General features: G+C 34.9%; 2 protein-coding genes across 3 annotated transcripts; one reads left to right on the forward strand and one right to left on the reverse strand.

Moving 5' to 3' along the window:
* Positions 1-942: 942 nt before the first annotated feature.
* On the reverse strand, positions 943-9,316 carry LOC117340146 (BRCA1-associated ATM activator 1-like). Its single transcript, XM_033901940.1, has 10 exons — positions 9,140-9,316; positions 7,959-8,261; positions 7,036-7,414; positions 6,507-6,626; positions 5,887-6,067; positions 5,507-5,642; positions 4,752-4,831; positions 3,968-4,183; positions 3,285-3,458; positions 943-2,984 (listed from the first exon to the last, which is right to left on the reverse strand). Exons 1-10 carry the CDS (start codon positions 9,291-9,293, stop codon positions 2,343-2,345), a joined length of 2,385 nt encoding a protein of 794 aa, XP_033757831.1. The 5' UTR covers positions 9,294-9,316; the 3' UTR covers positions 943-2,342.
* A 212-nt stretch (positions 9,317-9,528) lies between these two features.
* Positions 9,529-23,589, forward strand: LOC117331266 (cytochrome b-c1 complex subunit 2, mitochondrial-like). 2 transcript variants are annotated; one of them, XM_033889870.1, is made up of 14 exons: positions 9,529-9,647; positions 12,579-12,668; positions 13,731-13,880; positions 14,668-14,732; positions 15,597-15,653; positions 16,175-16,293; positions 16,803-16,900; positions 17,316-17,472; positions 19,340-19,403; positions 20,173-20,314; positions 20,608-20,688; positions 20,938-21,017; positions 21,429-21,582; positions 23,281-23,589. In XM_033889870.1, the coding sequence occupies exons 1-14, from the start codon at positions 9,603-9,605 to the stop codon at positions 23,365-23,367; spliced, it is 1,389 nt and encodes a 462-aa protein (XP_033745761.1). In that variant the 5' UTR covers positions 9,529-9,602; the 3' UTR covers positions 23,368-23,589. The 2 variants fall into 2 exon arrangements, with proteins under 2 accessions (XP_033745761.1, XP_033745768.1); XM_033889877.1 differs by having other exon boundaries at positions 20,176-20,314.
* The last annotated feature ends 118 nt before the right edge of the window (positions 23,590-23,707 follow it).

The raw sequence follows: 23,707 nt of genomic DNA on the forward strand, positions 1-23,707 counted from the left end.
CCCATTAGGCCTCGCCTCTTTGGTCCTTTGGGAGTCAGTCATCATTTATGCAAAATCTGTTCCCCTTCACATAAGAATGTTTCTGACCAATTTGGGTTTAAATCCATTCATAACTTTATGACTAGTAGCGATTTAAAGGAATTACCTCAATTTCCCCTATTCGGCCCCGCCCCTCAGGCCCCTTGGGGGTCAGAGTCACCATTTATGCAAAATCTGTTCCCCTTCCCCCAAGAATGTTTCTGACCAAATTGGGTTCAAATCCATTCATAACTTTATGACAAGTAGCGATTTTAAGGAATTGCCTCAATTTCCCCTATTGGGCCCCGCCCCTCAGGCCCCTTAGGGGTCAGAGTAACCATTTATGCAAAATCTGTTCCCCCTTCCCCCAAGAATGTTTCTGACCAAATTGGGTTCAAATCCATTCATAACTTTATGACTAGTAGCGATTTGAAGAAATTACCTCTATTTCCCCATAAGGCCCCGCCCCTCAGGCCCCTTGGGGGTCAGAGTCACCATTTATGCAAAATCTGTTCCCCTTCCCCAAAGGATGTTTCTGACCAAATTGGGTTCAAATCAATTCATAACTTTATGACTAGTAGCGATTTAAAGGAATTGCCTCAATTTCCCCTATTGGGCCCCGCCCCTCAGGCCCCTTGGGGGTCAGAGTCACCATTTATGCAAAATCTGATCCCCTTCTGCCAAGGATGTTTCTGACCAAATTTGGTCAAAATCCAATAAGAACTTTTTGACTAGTAGCGATTTGAAGCAAATGTTGACGGACGCCGGACGCCGGACGACAGACGACGGACGCCGCACCATGGCATAAGCTCACCGGACCTTCGGTCCAGGTGAGCTAATAATGATGTGCATTCAACTTTATTTACTTGGCCTTAATGACATGTAATAATTTCATTTACATTGATAGAATAATATAACGTTTGCTATGTCTATTACTGACTTTTAATGACATGTAATAATTTCATTTACATTGACAGAATAATATAACATTTGTTATGTCTATTACTGACTTTTAATGACATGTAATAATTTCATTTACATTGATAGAATAATGTAACATTTGTTATGTCTATTACTGACTTTTAATGACATGTAATAATTTCATTTACATTGATAGAATAATAATTATAATGTTTGCTATGTCTATTACTGATTTGTCTTATATTTTTTACATAATTATGTAGTTACCCAGGTGTAATTTTGACACTTTGTCAGTCAACAATCACTCTATATTTTAACCTGTTATGAACAAATCTGTAACAAATTGCTGTTTTCCTGAGCTATGTCTGGTTATGTAGCAATGTTGTGTTCAAACAGATGTGATGGGATACATTGAAACAGGTTATCTCCGCAGTTTTCCGCAGTCCTCGGCAACATGAAATGGTGGCACAGATACTTGCCTCATCTGTCAATACACTTATTATATATAATAAAATGGTTGTATTGACAGACAAGGCTAGTACCTGTGATGGTGATGGGAAGGAAGGACCCACAGGCATTTATGTATTTGTCTTTTCATACTATATATTTCGATAGGGGTCTCAATGATGTCATTTTTATGATCCAGAGGTTTGTCTGTTGCCCCTTGAACAGCCAGGGTCAATCTGAGGTGGAATCTCATTGTAGTAGTTGGTGGCTACCTCACTGTACAACATATGGAAAGCCTGTCATATGCCGTCCAGCCAAACTGATTAGGCTTATGTGTTTTTCAGCTATGTAGGTTGATGATCTAACAGACTGAACTATCAGGAGTTGGATTTACATTTAAGGTGGCCATGGGAATCTCAACAAAATGTGTGTCTCTTTAAGAGAGCAATTACATGTATATCTCTACTTATGGCAAGGGAATCTCATATGTCTCCATGTATTATTAAGGAAGCAAGTAAAACCCTGGGCCTATGTTGTATCTGAATATATTGCTTGCTTATAAATAGTATGCTTATGAAATTCAACACAGGAGAGAGATTTTAACTCTCAAATATGGCTGCTTTCTTTCGCCCGGTAACTCTTCCTCAAATGAGAAAGGTAGAAGAGATATTAAATTCATGACAGTGCAGTTGAATATATTGACGTTTCAGGGCTTTTTCTGAGGGCTTTTAGGGGCTGTTAATGGGTCCCATTACCAATTGAAATTATTTCATATTCCCACAATTTGCAGTTTACTCCTGAAAAAATCGTTCCCAATTCACCAATTTTCTTCCCAAAATGAGACAAATAGGCCGTTTCCCAAACCACTGAGAAAAAGCCCTGAGTTTAGCAGTGCGACTTCGAAAAGTGGACCAAAAATTACACAATATATATACCACAATCAACTCGATTGTACTTTAATAACAGTCTAGAGCATTGCTCTCATTATCTGTTTCTGTCTTCTTTGAATAGGACAACATGTCTTCTAAAAGTGACATGGGATTCTTGTCGTACTCGTCACATGTCGTGGAGACCTCCAACAGTCTAGTTGTCAAATCAAGAGCCTTCAGCTTTTGATAAACAGACTCAATGTTTGTTTCTGAATCATCAGTCTTCCTCTTTTTTGCCGGTATGGCTGAATCAACTTCAAGTACATCTGACAAATGCTTCATCACTCTCATCAGGAGTAGACAGGCTTTTTCACAAACACTTTGATCATAGTCATCAAGAAGCTTGAATAAAGAATCGAAGCATGCTGTTTTGACAAAACATTCAATGTTTTGTAATGTTCCTCTTGTTTGTTCAAGTGTTTGTTGTTTTTCTCTTGGCTGTAAGCTGTTTGCATATGATGGCAATTTCACATCTGACCCTATCAAATCTTTATCTATCAGCATCTCCCAGAAATCTACTAACTTCACTTTGACCTCCCAGTCAAAATCACTGCTTGTTCTTTCAACCAGGATTTTTAGTATGTTTACTTTCAAGTCACAATGTACTGAATTCCACATAGTGGTTATAAAACAAATACTTTCCCTTCTAGCGAAAGCTTCTGTGTCTTCCTGTAGGATTGTCAGAACCTTCCCTGAATATGTCATCCTGACGAAGAAATAAAAATATTTATCAGTAAAGTTTCAGTTAACTTTATATAATAACTCAATTATTGCTGTATTAAAATGTTGATCAATTGAATTTTCTAATTGGACTACATGTACTTAGCATTGATATTAAATTGTAAATGAACTTTCCTGCAAAAATCACCATTAATGAGTATCAGAACGAGAGACTCTGCAAAACTTCTTAATCACTTTATATTTGCGAGAGGGCATCAGACAGTAAGATAATCAGTTAGTAATCAATACCATTGTAATGTCACATTGCTGAAGGAGATCTGTTGTTAGCTGGCTAGACTCGAGTACTCCCTGTAAACAGGTCAAAGCTGTGGCTCTCGTGTAACTGTTGGAGTCATCTAGAGCTTGGTATACATACAGACAGAGACGGCCAGACCTCATCCACTGAGTCACCCCTACTGTGGTCTGTAACATAACAGTACACAATGTTACAGCTAGCCAAATCCATTCACACAGCTAGTGTCTCTCCACTAGTCTACTGTAAAGGGGCATATGTAAGCTATTTTGACATTAATTTTTTGTTTTTTTCCTCTGTATATATAATGAACATTATAGGTTCACATCGATATACACAGTTTCAAGTAATTTTGCAGAATAAAAGATGAAATCCATCCACAATACACCAGAGGTTATGTTCAAATAACTTAGTTACTGCAATCTTGTGGATAAAACAAAAAGACTAATTTGTTGTGTATAAACTATGAATATAAATACTATGTATTATTGTTATATTATTGTTGCATGGGCTAACCACGAAAGTTTGTACCCACAAAAACATTTGAAAGCTCCAAACCATGAACACACAAATATTTCACGTTTTACAGTATAGAATAGAGTGCTAGGGTAGTCTACTATAAATTAATATCTGTAACCAAATCAAAACAGGCATAAATCAGTTTAGTCAATCAACTTGCCAATTTGTAACAGATTATACCTTGACAACTGGGTATGAGTTTCGTCAAGAACTCAAGAGTTGTGTCCCTTCGTTCCCACTCGATGCAGCAAAGATTGAACTGCACAGCGTTAGTGAGACGTTGGTCAAACGTCTCTCCATCTTTCAGTTCTGAATCAGTACACATGAGCACTTCTGGTGCCAACATACACAGTACATCCAAACATTTGCTGAAGGTCTGTAAAGACAAAATATTTACAAGTATAGTTCTGCTGAAGGTCTGTAAAGACAAAATATTTACAAGTATAGTTCTATTACAATGGTGATATGTTATCCGCTAAATCATCTTAATATATGTACATGTATCTACAGATTTATTCATTATACTTCTTCAATGCATGCAAGACAGCTACCCTACATTATTAGTTCACCTGCATATTTATGTAGTAGATTATAACTGTTTCAATAACCTGGAACCTTGTAGGATCTTTTTACCATTTCAACTTTGCACAAAAACGTGAACTTATAATTTGATGAAAAACTGGAAAATTTGTGTAACTTTGTAAAATTTAATTTGATGTAATAATACATTACATTTTATGACACAGCCTAATCTAGAACCTAATTTTAAAGTTTCAAGGAAGTATATACAAAATGTGGAATAGTGAATGTCATATTTAAGGAATTATTAAGGCTGTATACACCCTGAAAACTAGCCAAGAATATATCTGAAGTAATATTGGTCATGAATACAAAATTGATTTTTACACAGGGCAACAGTTCATTTGCAACCTTGTCATACATACCACAGTGTCCAAATTGTCTGTTTTCAACACATCCAGGATGGACCAACAAAGCCTCCTTGGATGGGCCAACCTACTATGGTCTACAATGATAAACATATTGAAATGCTCTCTAGTTGATTGATTTGGAAACACATAACAAATCATGTCATTTGTCAACAATTCTGTGATATAACTGACTTCAGCTTTGTAAAATTGACAAAATAGTTTCATGAAGAATAATAGGCAACTCCTAAGTGTTGATATATTCGAAAAATGAGATACATCAAGGTTATATATGGTACTGCATTGAGAAAAGGACCCCGAGATGTGAGTTAAAAGGACAGAATAATTGAATTGTCACAAATAAACTTTCCATTACTATTCAATATTGGTTAGCAACCAGTTCTTGCCAATGGCAAGCTCTTGTTAATATCGAAAGTATAACTTGTGAAATCTAACAATTTTTCACTTAAAACACTATCTTCCAGTAGAAGATGCTATACGAGGAGACTTGTCTAGAAAGATATGTTCTTGTACACCAACTCGAACGGAAATTACAAGCATGTTAACATGCTTTGGCAAGAACTAATTGTCAGCAAGCAGTCTGCTGGAATCAAGGTCTCACTAGACTGCATTTCTTGAGACGACTCCTGAGGCTTTAGTTATCATGTAAAACCTTGAACAATTCTTGAATCACTTGAGTACGGATTTATAGGCTCAATGATTGGAAGAGGATTTGTAAGGCAGCTGTTGAAATAAACAAGGGAACAACTCACTTTTTATGAACAGTTCTAAGCATCTTTGCTGGATTCTTTTACAGTGGAAGAGATGACAAGAGAATGGGATCTTTGATATATTGCCATCATGTGTCAGGGCAAACAGTTCCTCCGTTGCTTTCAATGCGTCCTGTGGCTAAAGAAGCAATGAAGCATGGTTAAATCCATTTCAGAGAAGATTGACACTAAATGTTTTCATTAAACAAGAGTTATAACAAGAATTGCCTAATTACAAAGTTGACAGAAAAACAGATTGAATCTTATACATGTATGCTAAGCCTTGACAAAACATATCTTATATACACAATGTATCATTGATAACAAACAGGAATTACATGATTGCATAAGAACAGGTAATCTGTACTTGCATATGTACGTACAGCATCAGTAAAGCTGAAAATCTCCAACGAGTTCAGAATGATTTGGATGCAGGTAGATTTGGAATTCATGTGTATACCAATCTGTTTGGCTTGCAGCTCTTCAGTCTGTACAAGGTCTGATCGGCTTGTCATTATATATAGTGGACATAAAAGCAAATCTTTCGCAATTCCTTCATGGGCTCTTGAACAAAAAAAAGATTCAAATGAAGAGTTGGTATAGTTGTGCTATAGTGCAATTTTGATATAGACATGACTTCAAAGTTGGAAGGTAAATTGTATCAAACTTCACCTCATATTAATGTCTATAATGATTAAATTGAAACAGTGTAACTATGCTAATGTAACTTCTGTAGTTTAATTGTATCCAATGAAGTTGCTTTCCTTGCCCTGGTATTTTCTTTTAGGAACATTACTCATAAGCCAGCAGTTTATCTATTTGTTCATTTAAAAATAGTATTTACAAGAATATGATTATATAGTTATAAACTTCATTTAGTTTACAACAATATAAATGCAAAACAAGTTATATCAACCGCTCTTGTTGGACAGGATGGAAGCATGTGAGGGGCCTTACTCAAATATATATAGCTCTGTAGGGTACATAGCTTACAGGTACATACCCATTTTCCAACATCTTGATGCACACCTTCTGACTCCGGAGAATGTCCCTGTCTACTAAATCCTGAGGTAACTGTTTCACTATACTCTCAAGCTTTCCTTGTTCCTGGGCTCTGAGATTACTGAATTTAAATATACATACACAATGATATTTGACATGTCGAAGGAGTTTTGCATTCCCCCAGGTGTGTTTATATATTGCATTCCTGCAGTATGATGCTTTTATACCGTAATGAATAATTAGTCAAGAGGGCAACACATCAACTCTCACTCACAGTAAAAGTGTGGGCTTATCAAAGGGCAATAATCATTAAATAGCATTTGTTTAACATCTTCATAGAACTGCAACAGGCATGACTGGTGCATCAAGATGCAACTTCTTATTGACAGATAAATAGTGTTTACTTTAAATATACTTATTTGTATCTACAATACATTTGAATACATAATAGTAATCATGCATGTACAGTTGTATATAAAATAAGGTATGCAAGTTTTAAATATAAATAAAAAAATCAACCTTCCACTTACATTTGTAATGTTAACAATGATTCAAGTGCAAAGAAGCATATCTCTTTGCCCATGTTGCCAACAATATATGCTAGACACTCAGACAATTTCTGTACAACAGTTCTCTCCAATGTTTCAATCATTTGGCGAGGCATTTCCTGAAACAGCTGTAAAACAGAAGGCAGAATGGAAGGAGGTTTTTGTTGATCAAAGCCATTAGTACTGGTATGAACTTGGCATATATGATTCACAACTCTCTCGATGGTTGTTATATAGCTCTCCTTAACATTTTGAACATCCTCAAAGAGACCAAAGTAATCTTTGAAGAACCTAAGGACAGCCGATGTCAGAAATAGGCTCCTCTCGTCAGCAAGTAACTGCCAACATTTCAGCACCAGCTCTAGAAATATATAGAAAAAAACATCTAAAAATGAAAATAAGCTATATACAATACAGCTTCTCATCAGGTTTATAAACACACACTAAAAGGAAACAAATTGACGCCCATAAGTTTATACTAACAGAGATCCTCATTTCAGACCTGATTTCTTTGACACTATGCCTCCCAACAACAACCTAAAATGTATATGCAGAAATTTTCAAAGCTAAAGGTGATGAAGAATTTGTCAAAACAATAGGTGATTATATAAGAATATATAAGGAATACCCTACACAGTGTTATGCAGGATGACGAAAGGGTCATAATATGTATAGCTGGGGAGGAAGCCTAAATATTTTAGCCCTTGGTTTTTGGTTAAGAGCACATGATCGTCGCGAGATATTCCTCGGACAAAGTGACTTGACACATTGCAGACATATGGATAGATAATCATGAAGAACAAACCTATGGTTATAGTTCCATATCATTCTTACTGTACATGATGGAGGACAAATACATGTACTTCATTAAATTGTATCTATAATTATATCATAACTGCAAATACCTTTTCCATTCTTCCATACATAAAGGCACTTGCCAGTCGGAGACCGAAATGTTATCAATTTCCTAAGTGTATCAAAGTACTCTGTTCCTATGGATGGATCAGTCAATTCTTTTTCCTTTAAAACGAAGTCCAGGAAAGTTTCAATGAGTTCTCCTTGTTGTTTGTTAAGATCGGGAATCTGTCCAAGAACGCCAACAAGGTTGATAGAAAACACCAACACAGGGGTTTCCACATCTGTCTGGTTTAATATGGATTTCAGGAAAGGCACTACACCACACTGCTCAGCTTCCTTGGAAGATTTCACTGCAATATGAAGATCAATGCATATGTTAACAGGAAGTGAGTAGTATGCCTCTACCAGGGATCGAACCCACAAACTTTGGCCTACTGGTCTTCTGCTGTACCGACTTATAATTAGCTAATTAAATGAAAATTGCCCCTATAACTATGTAAACTATTTGTAATTAAAACCTGCCACACTTATTGTGTACATAGTGATATGATTGCCTTCTAGCTTCACGCTTAGGGGGGAATTTCCCTTTTACAAATTTAGCTCAGTCGGTTAAGCGGCAGATCAGTAAGCCGAGGGTAGCACCAGGTTTGTGGCGATGAAGGCAAACTACACACATTCCTGTTACAGAATTGGTGCCGTTGAACACTTCAAGTGCAATTGAAGCTAAAGGTAAATGAAAGGCTTCATTGGAGATAAAACCTGGGTTGACTTGATGTGTGTGAGTGACAAAGTAAATAATGTATAAGCGATATGATTGCCTTCAAACTTCGTGCAATTCCCCTTAGTTCAGTCTGTACAGCAGCATGCAGACCAGTAATAAAGTCGAGGGCCGAAGATTGGATTCAATCCCCTGAGGCACACTACTTGTTTTCCTGTAATGTTGGCAAGTTGTGAGGCAGATTATTGCCTCTATGATCCGATCATGTCAGGCAATATCACCATATTGATCATCTTTTTCGTTAGGAAAAAATAGTATACACAAAACTTACAAAATCTTGTATACACAGGGCACGGGGACATGTCTAATATTATATTTAAAAATGCAAATAATTCCTATCTATAGACTTAGTATGCTTACTAACTCTGTCAGGGGGTGACATGACTTTTAAAGTTTTCATTTGATTATTTCAGAGACCTATATACTAAATTATTTTATAAACAGACTCACGTCTCGAATGCAGAAGGTCAGAGAACTTTTGAAAACAAGTATCGTCTCTATTTGTACTTTGATGATACGTTAATTTGGTTAATACAGTAGATATTCTTTCCATCAAAATGTTGTCTTTAAAATCTCCCTCCATGCTGTTGTTGAGATTTTCCATTTCAGGATTACCTCTAGATCTTTTATCCAGATATAAGGCAGAACGAGGTGCATTCCGAACGTATTCTTTCAATAAAATGCAAATCTTCTGTCCATGGCTGTATATCAGCGGTCCTTATAATTACATATGCATACATGCTATTTTATTAATTATGGACAGTTGTGTTGCAGTAATGTATTAGACCTATACAATGTAACACAACTCTCTTTCTCTATCAATCAAAGTGACAATGCAAGGGAGCTAATTCATTTATATGTCACGTGACTTTCCTTCGGCCATCTTGTGGAGCAGACAAGTGCACCGGCAGCAATGTTGTCAACGAGGGCTGCTAGAAGCCTTGCTAGCTGTCTGAAAGTAAGTGTGTCGCTGCTCAGTCTCGTAGTAAGAATGAGTAAAAGTCTCCCCGTTCAATTCAAAAGTCTATTTCACTGCTTTTGAATTTGTGAACTCAATATTCTCTTTTGACCTTGTAAACACCCAACCAAGTTGGAATGATCGTGTACATTTCAAAATGAGGGTCGCAAAATGATTATCGTTTTGTCATTTTACCATTTGGTGCCAGAAAATCGAAAACATGTAATTAAAAGTCATGATCTGTATGTCGGGAAATTTTGACATGCCTGTCAAATGTGAACAGGAACACGGAGTTTAGATCTAAATCACGATGACCAGGCACACTAGTACTGTGCATACTGGGTAGTACGTGAGTATTCTTAACAATGTACGTACCATAGTTATTTAGCTTAATTTATCATGTACGATCACGCTTAAGTTAAATTCAGCCTGGCGAGGTATGTTTGACAATTATACGTGTCCAGAATCTACTGCATTCCATAATTTACATACTTGCAGTTATTCTTTAGAAAGGGAAGTTGAAGTTCAGAACTGTGATGTTGTCAGCATTTTGGGGTAGCCCGAGTTTTCTCTGGCCCTGCCACCATATCTGGTGTAGGGCCAGCGCGCACTACTATATGAAAACGTGGAATTAGCATACATGCCATATTTTTGGGAGACCAATAAGGGAGATTGATGATTATTTTAAGGGAATTTTGCCTAAAATAAGGGAGATTTGTGCGCGACATAAATATCAACATTTCTACTCAATTTTTTAGCAATTAACTAATTTTGAAAGTGATAAAGGATATTTGTATTTATTTTAGATATTAATCATATTGTATATGCAAACAACAAAAAGTTGTATAAGGTAAAAAATGCAATAAGTATACATTCAGATTCTGATGATATGAATTTTTTTTCCGATTTTTTTTATGCAACACAAAAAGTTTCACAGCTTTATGCATATTGCATAACAGCATTTGAAAAGGGTATATTATAATTACATGTAGCTAAAGATTAAGACAAGCAAGTTATTCATTTATCAGTTTGGATTTTCTTAAAAATAGAAAGCTTGATCCACTCTGAGGGAACACATCAGTTGTAAAAATCACCATGAAATGTCCTGTGGGATACCTTATGTTGGACCATTTAGATATAAAAATATTCCAAGTGTGCAAGTGTATACATGAAATTATGAGAACGGAAGATGTTAATGTTAGGAGACTGCAGTAAATCTTATCACGTTCATTCTAGATTTTGTATATTGTCTCTGTCATGGACTGTACAGTCATTGTAAACACCATGATTGACCACTTTGTAACGACCAACAGATGTGCTAATTTTGATAGTTTTCTAAAAGAAAATATCGGATTTCATCTTGCTATCACTGATCAACGATACACATGGTAAATGAAAAACACGTGTGATTTTGCGTCTGACCAGACTGAGACTCTGTATCAATTATCATCATCAAAGTATGGTCCTAAAAGAAAACAAACCATGATTCAAGTCTGTTAGCTAAGGGGGTTAAAGTTGTTTGTAAACGACTTGCCTTTATTTCATGGTGATAGATATTCTAGCGCAAACATTACACTAGCCAGAGCTTCGTGTGAAAGCCGTGTCAAACAGGCGCCATTTTGATTGAGTGATCACGTGAACAGATGGATCACGTGATCGCTAAATTTAGCCAAATCTCGCGAGAAAAAGACTGAATTGTAAACAAAAATGGCGTCGGCAAAAATACAGGAGGGAATTACAAAATACGGGAATTTTGGCTCTCCTGCCGGGAGGAAATAAATGACTTGAAAATAAGGGAGATTTTGTCTCACGCCGGGAGGTATGGCATGTATGAATTAGGTGTCGCTAAGAATTTGGTAAAATACAATAAAATCGGGTGTGACATAACACCTACCTTACATGTATGGATAAATGAAATATTTATTTACCCCGGAACACCCATTTAGTCCCATCCAGGTGTTTTATTCCGTCCGTATAGACCCTCGCTTTACGCTAGTCCAAATTTCATACTTGCCTCGACGCCATATTGCTAACTATGTAGGTCGCGGGCGGCCTAATTACCCTAATCAGTGCGCGATGGAGCGAAAAGAAAAAAATACAAGGTTTATTTTTATATATTTTACCCCTTATAATTTATAAATAATGATTTTTTGAAGTTATTATAACAGGTTTGGGGAAATAATAAGCTTAGTTTTCTTAATTTAAACTATGCTAGAAGAAAAGCACAATAATTGATATGTGGTCTTTTCGGTCCATGGCGTTCCGATTCGGGTGGTTAGTCGTACTGTCACTTACAAAATGGCGGGTCAACAGTACGAAATTTTGACTAGCGTAAAGCGAGGGTCTATACAGATGGAATGAACCACCTAGATGGGACTAAATGGGTGTTCCAAGGTAAATAAATATCTCATTTATCCATACATGTAAGGTAAGTGTTATGTCACACCCGATTTTATTGTATTTGCACCAAATTCTTAGCGACACCAAATGGTGTCGGATAATTCCACGTTTTCATATAGTAGTGCGCTGTGGCCCTACACCAGACATGGTAACTGAGGTTATAACCTAAAGCATGTCGTGCTGTGTATCAACTGGACAGTATATAAATATAAATGCTAAAAAATATATTGACATTAGATGAACATTTATGGCCAGTTTTAGCCCATCATTTTTCTGATCAAAGATATGTTTAAAGATGACAATGCCCCAATCCATACAGCCCATATGGTATCCGAGGCATGGTTTGGCCAGCTAAATCACCGGACATCAATATTATCATATATAATATATTATCGCTGTATACTAGCTGTATCAAATGAAAATAGCAAAAACTTTTTTTCAAATCTTTGCACTTATATTAATCAGTGATTGATATAAAAATACATTTGTAATTGTGTGCTATGCATTTAAAAATTATTTCTATACCAACAGGGACAGGGACGATATTATAGTGCAGTACAACCTGCTGAATCAGTTATACCACAATTTGAAGTACCCCAATTGGCAAAGGAACCACCAAAGGTAATGTTATGGTAGAAATACTGTAATACAATTTAACAAAAAAAATAAAGACGATTATTTTAGATACTAGATACATTAAGACATTTTACTTTTTTCCACTTTTTAGTATTCTGAATGTTTCTGTGTGTACTATCTATTCGTTTTAATTTTTATCACTTGGTGTGGTGTCATATGTATATTTAAGCCAGTAGATAGACATTTGGGCTAACATTTTTTGCCCAAAGGGCATATTTTGAGGTACTGTACATATTATGGTGCACTTCTCTGTTCAGTGTTGGTCATCTAGTGTCGGCTTTAATTTTCCAATTAAACAATTTTTCAAAAACAAAACGACCAAGGCCTGATTGTATGACTGAATAAAAGACAGCCTACATCAAACCACCAAGTGGATGATCTTGACCTACTCACAGGGTCACAGGAGTCAAAAAGTGTTAACGTCTTTAAATAACTCTCAATAACTATTTGCCCAAGTTCATGATATTTCACTAGTAGCATATCATGCTGATTATGAGATGACAGATAGACTACTAGGATTGTTGAAATAAATGACCTTGACTCAATTTCTTTCTTGGTCACTGAGATCAAAGGTGTTTAATGATTTCTGTTTTTTTTTCTGAATAAGCTAGGACTGTTACCCAATATTGGGCTAGTAGTATTCTGGGATTAAGGGCCATACATAATTTGTTTTAAATAGCTATAAACTGTGTCAATGCTTATGAATTTGAATGAAAACATAATCAGCATTGTCTTAAATAAACTTGGTCAACTCTCAAAGTGGAATAAAGATAGTTATTAATATTATCAGTGTAACATTTGCTGAAATGACCTAGATCTACTTTTAGTTTGCATTAGTAGCATGTTAGTGGTACAAGTCCATAAATTGAGCCTTTTGTTTATAATACTATAGGTGGACAGGAATTGAAATACAAATTATTTCATTTAAAATATAATGAATGCTATCTCTGTTAAGGGAATACATCACAGTGATTTATTATTTTTGAAATATCTATGCATATGATATTGTCATAATTTTTCATCATTTCTTGTTTCATTTTGCTTAAGGTGACAACAAGGGATGATGGTTTAACTATTGCTGCAATTGAGAATGCTTCTCCCATATCAAGAGTTGGGATGGCCGTGCAGGCAGGTGCACGGTTTGAAAATGCAGGCTATAATGGCATCACGCATTTCCTAAGAAATGCCCTTGCTGTGGTAAGTGAAAACTTATCATAGGTCACAAGTAAACTATCTTTGCATGAAAGTATCTTTGCTTCTCGAGATTGTCATTCAAAATGCCATGTAGCTTAACATTATGAAATAAAACACTTTCGACAGTAGAGATATATTGATGGAACATGCTGCTGCCCCACATGCACATTTTTTTTATCACTTTAGCACATGGAGAGGATAATGTACTTAATGAGATTATCATCACAGTAGGAATTTATTAAATACTGTCAAATCTTCTCAAGGTTTATTCTCTACTATTATTCATTGGGGACCGCTTCATTGTTTTCTTTGGGAGAGCAATGATAATGTTAATTTAGGTCTATAGAGATAGTACTGATTCATTTGACATGTCTTATTTTACTTAAAATCATGTTTTTCACTAAACTACAAACAGTATGCGATTAATTCTCCATACAAACATGCATAGCTAAACGACAAGTTTTACCATGAATGCCTTATAAGTAATGATATAATTCAAAGTTCAACTTGAAGATTTTTTTATATTTATATCAGAAATCTGCATCACAAGTTTTAAAAAAATATATGGCCTGAGACTTTACTGGATAGACAAACAGACGGACAGATATGGTATGAGGGCAAAACATTGAAGTATTTAGTAATATTTTGTTCCCAAACATCCAAATACCAATTATATGTTATAATTTACACATTAAATATTTAAGGTTCAGATTTACGGATGATCAATGTTGTGATCATATTATTACAATTATGCATTTGTTGTTTATGATTTTATTTTACTTGGTTGTAGACAACTGCCTCGGCACACAGTGTATCTATTGTCAGAGAGCTCCAGAAATATGGCTGCAACTTTAGGTACTCCATTAATATATACATGTGCTGGTGTGCACTGCTTGTATGAGTAAGGCCAAATAAGAAAAAAATACTTTGTTCTCAGGCCTGCACACATCTCGTCTAATGGTGTCGCATTGCAAATAGGGAATGTATCAGCCACACCTTAAAACAAATCTGGAAAATAGTCCAACATGTTAGTTTTACTGGTTAGTCACATAATCCAAAAAACGTTTGAATGTAGGACAGATAAGGGCAAACATGTTAATGATTATGATTCATATACCTCATGTTAATGGCAGAAGATTGCCCAGAGAACAGCACTCAATTGGACAAATGACATAAAAACAAAAATGAAATACTTTGATGTTTATTAACCAATAACTAGTTGTGGTTTATTAACAAGATATAGATCTATGTTAATTTTACAACAAAATACTGAAAATTGTGTGAAAACCCATTTTCATTAAAAACAAAAAAATTCTCCAGAATCTCATTTTGCCATGTAAAATTGAAAAAAATGCCTCCCTTCTGCATCTCTTGATAAAAATTGACCTGAGAACAAAGTTATTTTCTTTGGCCTTACAGATTTTAAACTAATGAAAACAACTTGATGTAACTTTATCTGCTTTACTCATAGAGGCACCATGTCAGTGACTTACTTAGGCCTTTGTGATCTCTACCTTAGAGGTAAAATAAATGCAATTTTTTTAATGGAATCCCTATATAATATATATATGTATATTTTTTTTTGAACATTTAGTAAAGAATCTTGTATAATGCCAGTACCATTGGTGATTGTACAAACAGTTTCCTGTTATCTGTAATACACATTCTTAAAATATGTTTAAATACTGCAAATTCAATGTCATTTATTTTGATTTCCAGTTGTACTTCAAATAGAGAATACTTATTTTATCAAGTTGAAGGCACAAGAGACAACATGTAAGTACTTGCCAGCTGGGTAATAAATATATATGGTGTGAAAGGGAATACAAGAACTGTCCTTGGCTATCAATATTGCTCCCACACAATTGTTTGCTGACACACTCTAAGCCTATGTAAGGTTAAGTTTTAATCCAGCATTATTTTGTCTTTGCTATTTTTAGATATTGGACAACATATAGATGTAGAAAAAAGCAATAACCTTTAATAGTTCTGTACTTCAGATGTAAACCAGGCATATGCAGATCTTGATCTTTCAGCATTTTGAAACTTAATACAACTGCAATGTATTCTGGTTGTTATCTCCGAGAAAGCATTTGTTAATCCACATGCAAATTTGTGTTGTGTTTTTGAGATGAAATAAAAACAAGTTAGATCACTTTGGGAAGTTGCTATTATTCTAGGTAAATGTTTGAACAATCTTTGGTTCTTGTTCGGTTTGTATTGCAGCTAGATAACCTCTTCTGTTGCATTGGTTATATATCTGAATATCAAGATGTTTTGTGGTGTTTGTTTATCAGAGAAGTGGGCATCGACATCATGACATCTGTTTTAACCGAGCCACTATACTACAAACATGAGATTGCAAAAGTTGCAGAACTTGTGGAATTAGATAATCGAAGCTTACAACCTGAAGCTTGTAAGTAAATTATTCAACATCTTTTATGAATAGAGCAAATTTATGTTCATATGTGATCACATCTTTATTTTGTGTTTTGATAACGGTAAACAGATCCTTTTTAAAAGTACAATTTGTTAATTAGTTCATCAATGAAAACCTTAAAATTGAAAAAGATTCATTGAAACAAATTTACTTATCATATTATATCTCATTTAGTAGTGGAATAATGGTTGTAAAACTATTGAGATCTGTATGTATACCCAGTAAATAACATTAACCTTTGTCTAGGAACCTTGCATTCCAATATTTCTGTTATTTTAATGTAAATATTTTTCTATAATTGCTATAAAAATAAGATAAAACAACACAATTTCTCAATCTGATTTGCTGATATTAACGTGCATATTATGTTTACCATGTTGTAGGCTTCAAAGTTTTGTTAATGTCAAAATAAATCAAAACATTTCTGTATCAATAACAGATCAATTAAAGTTAGATTGATTACTAAATCATTACTTTTGTTTCAGTACTAATGGAAGACTTGCATGCAACAGCATTCAAGGGTGGTATGGCAAACTCCATCTTTTGTCCTTCATACCAGGTTAAAGAGATCACGTCAGATATGGTCAGTTTTGATGAATGTTAATCTGGCATTCATATACGAATATATCGCCAGCAGTATTCTTTTTAATAGGAATTTGTGACATTGTTACTTTGATATTGCTTTGGCTTATATATTTTGTAAAAGCTTGTATGATGCAGGGTTTTTACACCATTTACCTGCAGGTTATGAGATTAGATAAAAAGCCTTACAAGAAAAACATAATGTTTGTCATTGTTTTACTAAAGTTTGTAAATGAAAAAATAAAAAGTTCATTGCGAGGTACATATATAATATTTGAACATTGAGTGTTAACTAATAGTTGAATATGTTAGTTAACTGACAGATTCATGCTGTGCATGTATTAAAAAACTTGACAGACTGGCCTTTTCAATACCCTCTTTTAGCAGCTCTTATGCTTTTTTCTTCATTTTCACAGATGCATGCATACAGACTGTCACTCTTCAGGGAAGCAAGGATGGCATTTGTAGGTGTTGGAGTGAAGTCAGATTTCATGACAGAAAAAGCAAAGGAGTTTCCTGCTAGTCTAGATTTAGTTGGTGTGGCACAAGAAATACCCACAAAATATGTTGGCGGTAAGTTTTGAAATGTTAACTTATTGAACTTTTTTCACATATGAGTAGCGTAGTGGTAGTGGGTCCCAATAGAGAAAATGGTAAATCTCTGATAGCTTTCTGTACAGGCGGAGGGATCGGGTAGAGTGACTCAATATATGTATAGATACAGTGTATATGCATACACACCACCACCCCCAAACTGGGGAAAGAGGGACGAGATAAATGTGCAAAAATCATTTTTGGGTGTGGAGCATTGATGAATGAAAGGGAATCATCATCTTCTTGTAAATGACTGTACTCCATTTTTAGGTCACCTGAGACAAAGTCTCAGTTGACCTATTGCGATCGCCTTTTGTCCAGCGTCAACCATCCTCCGTCTTAAACAATTAACATTTTCAACTTATTCTCAATTACCAACGGGCCCAGAGACCTGATTTTGGATCTGTAGTATGCTGGGATGAAGGGCTACCAAGTTTGTTCAAATAGATGACCTCGACATTCATTCAAGGTCACAGGGCCCAAATATGCTAAAATACATCATAACTCAGGTGACCATTAAGGCCCATAGGCCTCTTGTTAGATCACCTGGTCAGAAGACTTATTTATTGTGTTATGTCTTTGAAACTATTCAGATTCCCACCCCATAACCATATATAGCATTGCTGGGCATCAAGAGATGATAACAATCCTGATGTAAAAATAAGCCTAGGGGTCTTTCCCCACCCCCAAGGGACTTGAGGTTTCTTTAAACACAATCAGGTTGAGTCTTGACTTTGTTTCTAGGCTACATCTTTGAAGCAGTTGAGATCACCACCCTGTAATCATACATATAGAATTGTTAGACATCAACAGATATATACTGAACATTATTTTGATGTTTGCTCAAATAAACCAGGTGAGCGATACAGGCACTCTGGGTCTCCTTTGTCGTCGTCGTCCGTTGAGCATGGTCTGTTTGTAAACAATTTACATTAACGACTTCTTCTTAATAACCAAGAGACCTAGATACCTGATAATGGCCCTATAGCATGCTGGGGTGTAGGGCTATCAAGTTTGTTCAAATGAATGACCTTGAATTTCTTTCAAGGTAAAAGGGGTCAAATATGCTAAAAAAAAAATAAATGATTTCACATGTAGTAAGATGGCCAGAGACCTGAAATTAGGCCTGTGGCCTTCATCCAATGTCACAGGGGTCTAATATGCTAAAATCTTTAATTCAACTTCAGGGGCGTAGCTGGGCACTTGAATAAGTGGATTCATGAATTCGTGAGTCCGTAAATTTTGGAAAGTTTCGAAAATATTAAAATGGAGTTCAAACAAAGTTGATGGTCCGGCTTTTCGCCAGTAAACTTTATTTTTCCATTTCGGCTCCCGTTGTGTCAGTGTCACTATATGATTCTATACAAGGTTCATTTGACTTCATATTGATACAATTTATTTTTTTTTATGAAAAATTAAGTGGATTCACCTGTGTACAGGCAGCTACGTGCCTAAACTTCTTCTCATTAAGTAAGAGGTCCAAAGACTTGAAATAGGGTCTTCAGCATGCTTGTAGAAGAGCTCACAAGATAGTTGAAATGAAGGACCTAGACCTTCATTCAAGGTTTCAGGGGTGAAATATGCTAAAAACTTTCAACAACTTCTCACTAAGCACAAGGCCCAGAGATCTGATATTGGGCATTTAGACCGCTGGGGTTATAGACATTGACCTCAAATTCAAGGTCACAGGAATCAAATCTGCCAAAATATATGAAAACTGTTGAGACAGTTAAGGCCCATGAGCCTCTTGTAAATTTAGTGGCTTAGTGATAATCTGCATTCTACTTTAATCTTTTTGCTGTTGTAATATGTCATTAATGATCTCCACTATTGCTTTTACTTGAAGGTGAAAACAGAGAGCCAACAGGTGGAAATCTGGCATATGCTTATCTTGTGACAGAAGGACCAAGGTACGGATAGGATCTCATCACATGTCTGCCATGGACAAAAACAGTTCTTATTTAAAAAAAAAAAAGATGTTATATTTTCTTGATAAGAAAGAAAGTATAACAAATTTGTTCTATCTTTGGTAAATAAAAGTTTAAAAGTTAACCACAATCTTCAAACATTACACAATTATTAGCAAAAGTTGGCGCAGAGTATTTGTGAGTACTGTTGCAGTGTTTATTCATCCATATTTTTGTCTTTAATGCTTTGCTTTAAATAGCTTATTCATCAGCACCTTTAAGGGAGCTCTTGTATATATGGCCATTGTTTCAGTTTCCTTCCGAATGGCTGATTTCATGAAAATAGACTGATCAAACAGATACTGTGTAATTATGATTTAATTACCACAATGCCTTAGGTTACAATATTTGGGTCTGAAGCTTGTTTAGGTAAATAGATCATTATGTGCTAGTCAAAATGATCACACATCAAAATACAAAAAATGTATCCTCTGCGATAAAGAATTTTACGACCCTCACATGATTAAAAAAAATCTGTAAAAAATGATGACCAGTTAAGGTCATGCAATTAATTGATGATGAAAGCAGCTGGCATGACATCCTGATTAACTAATTATTTGATTATATCATAATTCAATTAAAAAATATGGTCAAACTACTCAGCATCTTCCAAACACTCAGAGCTCATTCTCTCTCGACAAAGCACCTGGTATAGGAATGCTGCCAGAAATATTCATGAAATTATGTTTGAGTTATGAATCTTTAATTTTAGTAGCATGAACAGCAAAGATGCAGCATCTGCAGCAGTGCTACAGTTTGTAATGGGTGCAGGTCCCTCAGTCAAATACAGCCCTGGAATTGTCAGTCGACTGGGCAAAGCTGTGTATTCTGCATTAGGAAGTGAAGACTTTGCAGTGAGTTGATCTTTTATCAATTTTAATACCCAAGATGATTCTGTTTCAGCAGAAAGTATCCATGTCCTATAAAGTTTCTTATTGACATCAACCTTTTTCTCCTATCAAGATTTCACCTGTTTAGTACTGAATAAAATATTTGATTCTTAAATTTACACCTGATGTTCTTATAAACTGACATTAAATTGCATCCTCAGGGTGCAGGTGCTTTAATATGTTGGGAGAAATGTTAGTTATTTTAACAATATGATTTTATTATTGTCATTAAATATTTTATGGTTCATTCGTTACAGGTGTCTGCTATAAATCTACCCTACTCTGACACTGGTTTATTTGGATTCTCTGTAACTGGAAATGCCCAAGATATGGGGACTGTAAGTTTTCAGTATCTTTATGGAATTAGCTATAGATAGCTTGGAAAATATATAAAATAGGAATTGTAAAATTGTTATTAAGGGGTTCTGGTGAAAGTTTTATTATCTTTAAATTGAGATAAAATTAATTTCGTGTCACAGAAATGTTTACCATGTAATCTTAAAGCATATAAGATAGCAATCATGTGTTGTATGATGTTAATATTTGATCTATATGTATAGCAGTTAAAATTTGTAATTTTTGTATAGATTATGAAGGCAGCAGCTGGAGAATTTGCTGCTGTGACAAAGAATGATGCCATATCTGACCAGGCAGTTACCATTGCCAAGTAAGAACTTATGTGCTGAAATATTCTTTAATGTTCAAGGAGTGCTTTTGAGGATAGGGTATAATCCTAAAAAATATATATACTATGGAAGTATATTCTTACATGAAATTAGTGCCTGGTTTCTCCAGGAAAAGTTTTAGGCTTTTTTTTTTTTTATCCCGATCCTGACATATTACTTTTACTTAATGCCAGAAGAAAAAAAAATTAACAAATTAACCTCATGCATTTTAGAATGAACCTAGCTTAATATATGTATATACAATGGTTATCAATATAAAAGAGTAGTGGTTTAAAATATAAAAGCCAAGTGATGATCTGTAACAACATCAGACAAGTAAATCAAATATGTATTAAGTAAAATTGATGTGCTATTTATGCTTGTAATAAAATTCACTTTGGTTTGTTTTTAAGGAATCAACTCAAATCAGCCATTATGATTAACTGTGATGACTCGTCCAGTGTATTTAACAACATGGCAGTAGAATGCCTCGTGACAAAAAAAGTATCTGATGCGGCCGCATTATTGCAGATTGTGGACAGTGTATCGACAGCAGATGTTGCTAATGTAAGTATATAAAATAATAGATCATTTTTTTGAACTTTTAAGGCATTGAGGACAATTTTTCAACTACACTGCTATCCAAAACAAAAAGCTCATTGGCCTTATCAGTCACCTGAGTTCTGATATTTATAATGATAGATGATTTTACATTTAAATTAAAATATAACATTTTTGACCCTTGTGACCTTTATATAAGACCAAGGCAATCTATTTGACTGCATACTAAACTTCATGAAAACCCTTTAATATTTACTCAAGTTATCATGTCCACAAGGTCCATTGAAAATAAACTACAAAGTGCCAGAACTCTGTAAGTTACAATTGAATTGGCCCTATTGTCAAACAGATCGTCAGTCTTGGCTGGGATCTTATTGATATAAGGCTGCAAACAAAGTTTCAGGACAAGAATACCCGTCATTGGTAAAAAACTTGCCTCACTCGCATTGTATATCACTATACCTTAAAATAGAATGAAGGTTGAGTTGGCTGAAATCTATATTGCTATATATGTATACTGATATTTAAAAAAAAATATGGCAATATTTAAAGGTAAAATAGACATAATTTAAATAAGGTAATGCATTGTAAAAAGTTTAAATAAGGTAATTCATTGGTAATGCATTGTAAAAAGTATTGAAATTATCATTATGAAACATATTTGGCTTCAGGAAATAGTGCTGTAAATATGCACATATATAGTGCACCCTTTTTTTTCAAAAATCGACAAGTGAAAAAATCCACTATGCACTATACGCAGGAACAAGTCCTTGCTGGTCAGATGTATGGATGTCATGAATGTGATTTGAGATTTGTATAACTATCGTTTTCTTTGACAACATATGATTTAATACTTAAATATAAAAAGCATTTAGTTTAAAGTAAATATTGAACAAATAATCAAGGGAACAAATAGTTATATTGATTATTTATTCCTTGAAATTGTATATCTTTTCAGATTTTTTATTTCTTGAAATTGTATATCTATTCATCAGCAATTACGTGGATTTATCTTTGATGATGGCGAACCACTTTCACACACATACAATCTCACTTAAGCAAGTTGTCGTAGTCAGGTTCAATACAATGTACAATGGCTCAATTAACTTACGATAGTTAACCCCCTTGAGACCAAATAATAGAACCCAAGTACAATTATAAAGGAGTTTACTGATTAGAAACAAACACTGACCCCAACTCCTGGGCGACATCAGCTGACTCTCGAGCTAAAAATCTGTTCATATTTACTCAAGTTAATTTGTTCACCAGAAAAAGCACAATGCACAAGGTACACAAAAGGCCATTGCAATAGGTCACAAAGAGCTGTCAGCTCAGGTGACCTAAAAACTAAATTCTAAGTCCATGAGAAAAATTAACTGTTTCAGTTTTTATAGGTGATTAATTTGTTAGTGACAATGGAACATTCTTCTAGAAAACAACCCACTTCATGTAGTTCCAGGGAGGGACCCATTCGCATTTCTCCAAGATATTCAAAAATGCATAATTTGTTTTTTTAGACACATGATATAAAATTACATGTATAATATTCACAGTATCTAAAAGACTACAGAGGGTAACTAAGATATTTCGGAGATTGTCGATATCAGATATACCAACCACATGTTGCTGATGTTTAAGCAAAGTGTATTTGTTACAAGAGGAACATATTTTAACTCCTATTACTGTACATTTCTCATTATCTAGGCTGCAAAGAAGATTATCAATGGGAAGCCAACCCTGGTCAGCAGAGGAAACCTCACCTGGATGCCGCGTTTGGTAGATCTGATGTAGAGTCATAGGATGTATTCTCCAAATTCCTTGGCGTGCATTGTTTTAGTTCAATGAGAACAAAGACCTATTGTTGGGACAAGGTTATGTTGCAGAAAACAATTCATGTAACATATCCATAAACGAAGTGCATTGAAAATAGTGTTTGAATGGACATTTATAAAAATTGTTGTCAAAAAAAAAATTGAAAAAAATCTTAATAAAGGATGTATTTATTACATGTCAGGAGGTGGTCTTATTGAAATGCATTTGGTGGTATCTGAAATCGCAAAACAGATTATTTCTAAATCATTAGAAACATTTGTATACGATTAAACAAGAACAAGAACAAGAAAAACAGATA

The sequence above is a fragment of the Pecten maximus genome, chromosome 1 (assembly GCF_902652985.1).
Source record: "Pecten maximus chromosome 1, xPecMax1.1, whole genome shotgun sequence".
Classification (NCBI taxonomy): Eukaryota; Metazoa; Mollusca; class Bivalvia; order Pectinida; family Pectinidae; genus Pecten; species Pecten maximus.

Excerpts from the sequence above, each read along its gene's own strand:
- LOC117340146 (XM_033901940.1), bottom strand. The coding sequence starts at position 9,293 with ATGGAAAATCTCAACAACAGCATGGAGGGAGATTTTAAAGACAACATT. Across the intron at positions 8,262-9,139 it reads TGACCTTCTGCATTCGAGAC|TGAAATCTTCCAAGGAAGCT; the intron begins GTGAGTCTGTTT and ends TTCATATTGCAG. Across the intron at positions 6,068-6,506 it reads ATCAAGATGTTGGAAAATGG|AGCCCATGAAGGAATTGCGA; the intron begins GTATGTACCTGT and ends TTTTTGTTCAAG.
- LOC117331266 (XM_033889870.1), top strand. The coding sequence starts at position 9,603 with ATGTTGTCAACGAGGGCTGCTAGAAGCCTTGCTAGCTGTCTGAAA. Across the intron at positions 16,294-16,802 it reads AAGCTTACAACCTGAAGCTT|TACTAATGGAAGACTTGCAT; the intron begins GTAAGTAAATTA and ends CTTTTGTTTCAG. Across the intron at positions 17,473-19,339 it reads ACCCACAAAATATGTTGGCG|GTGAAAACAGAGAGCCAACA; the intron begins GTAAGTTTTGAA and ends TTTTACTTGAAG.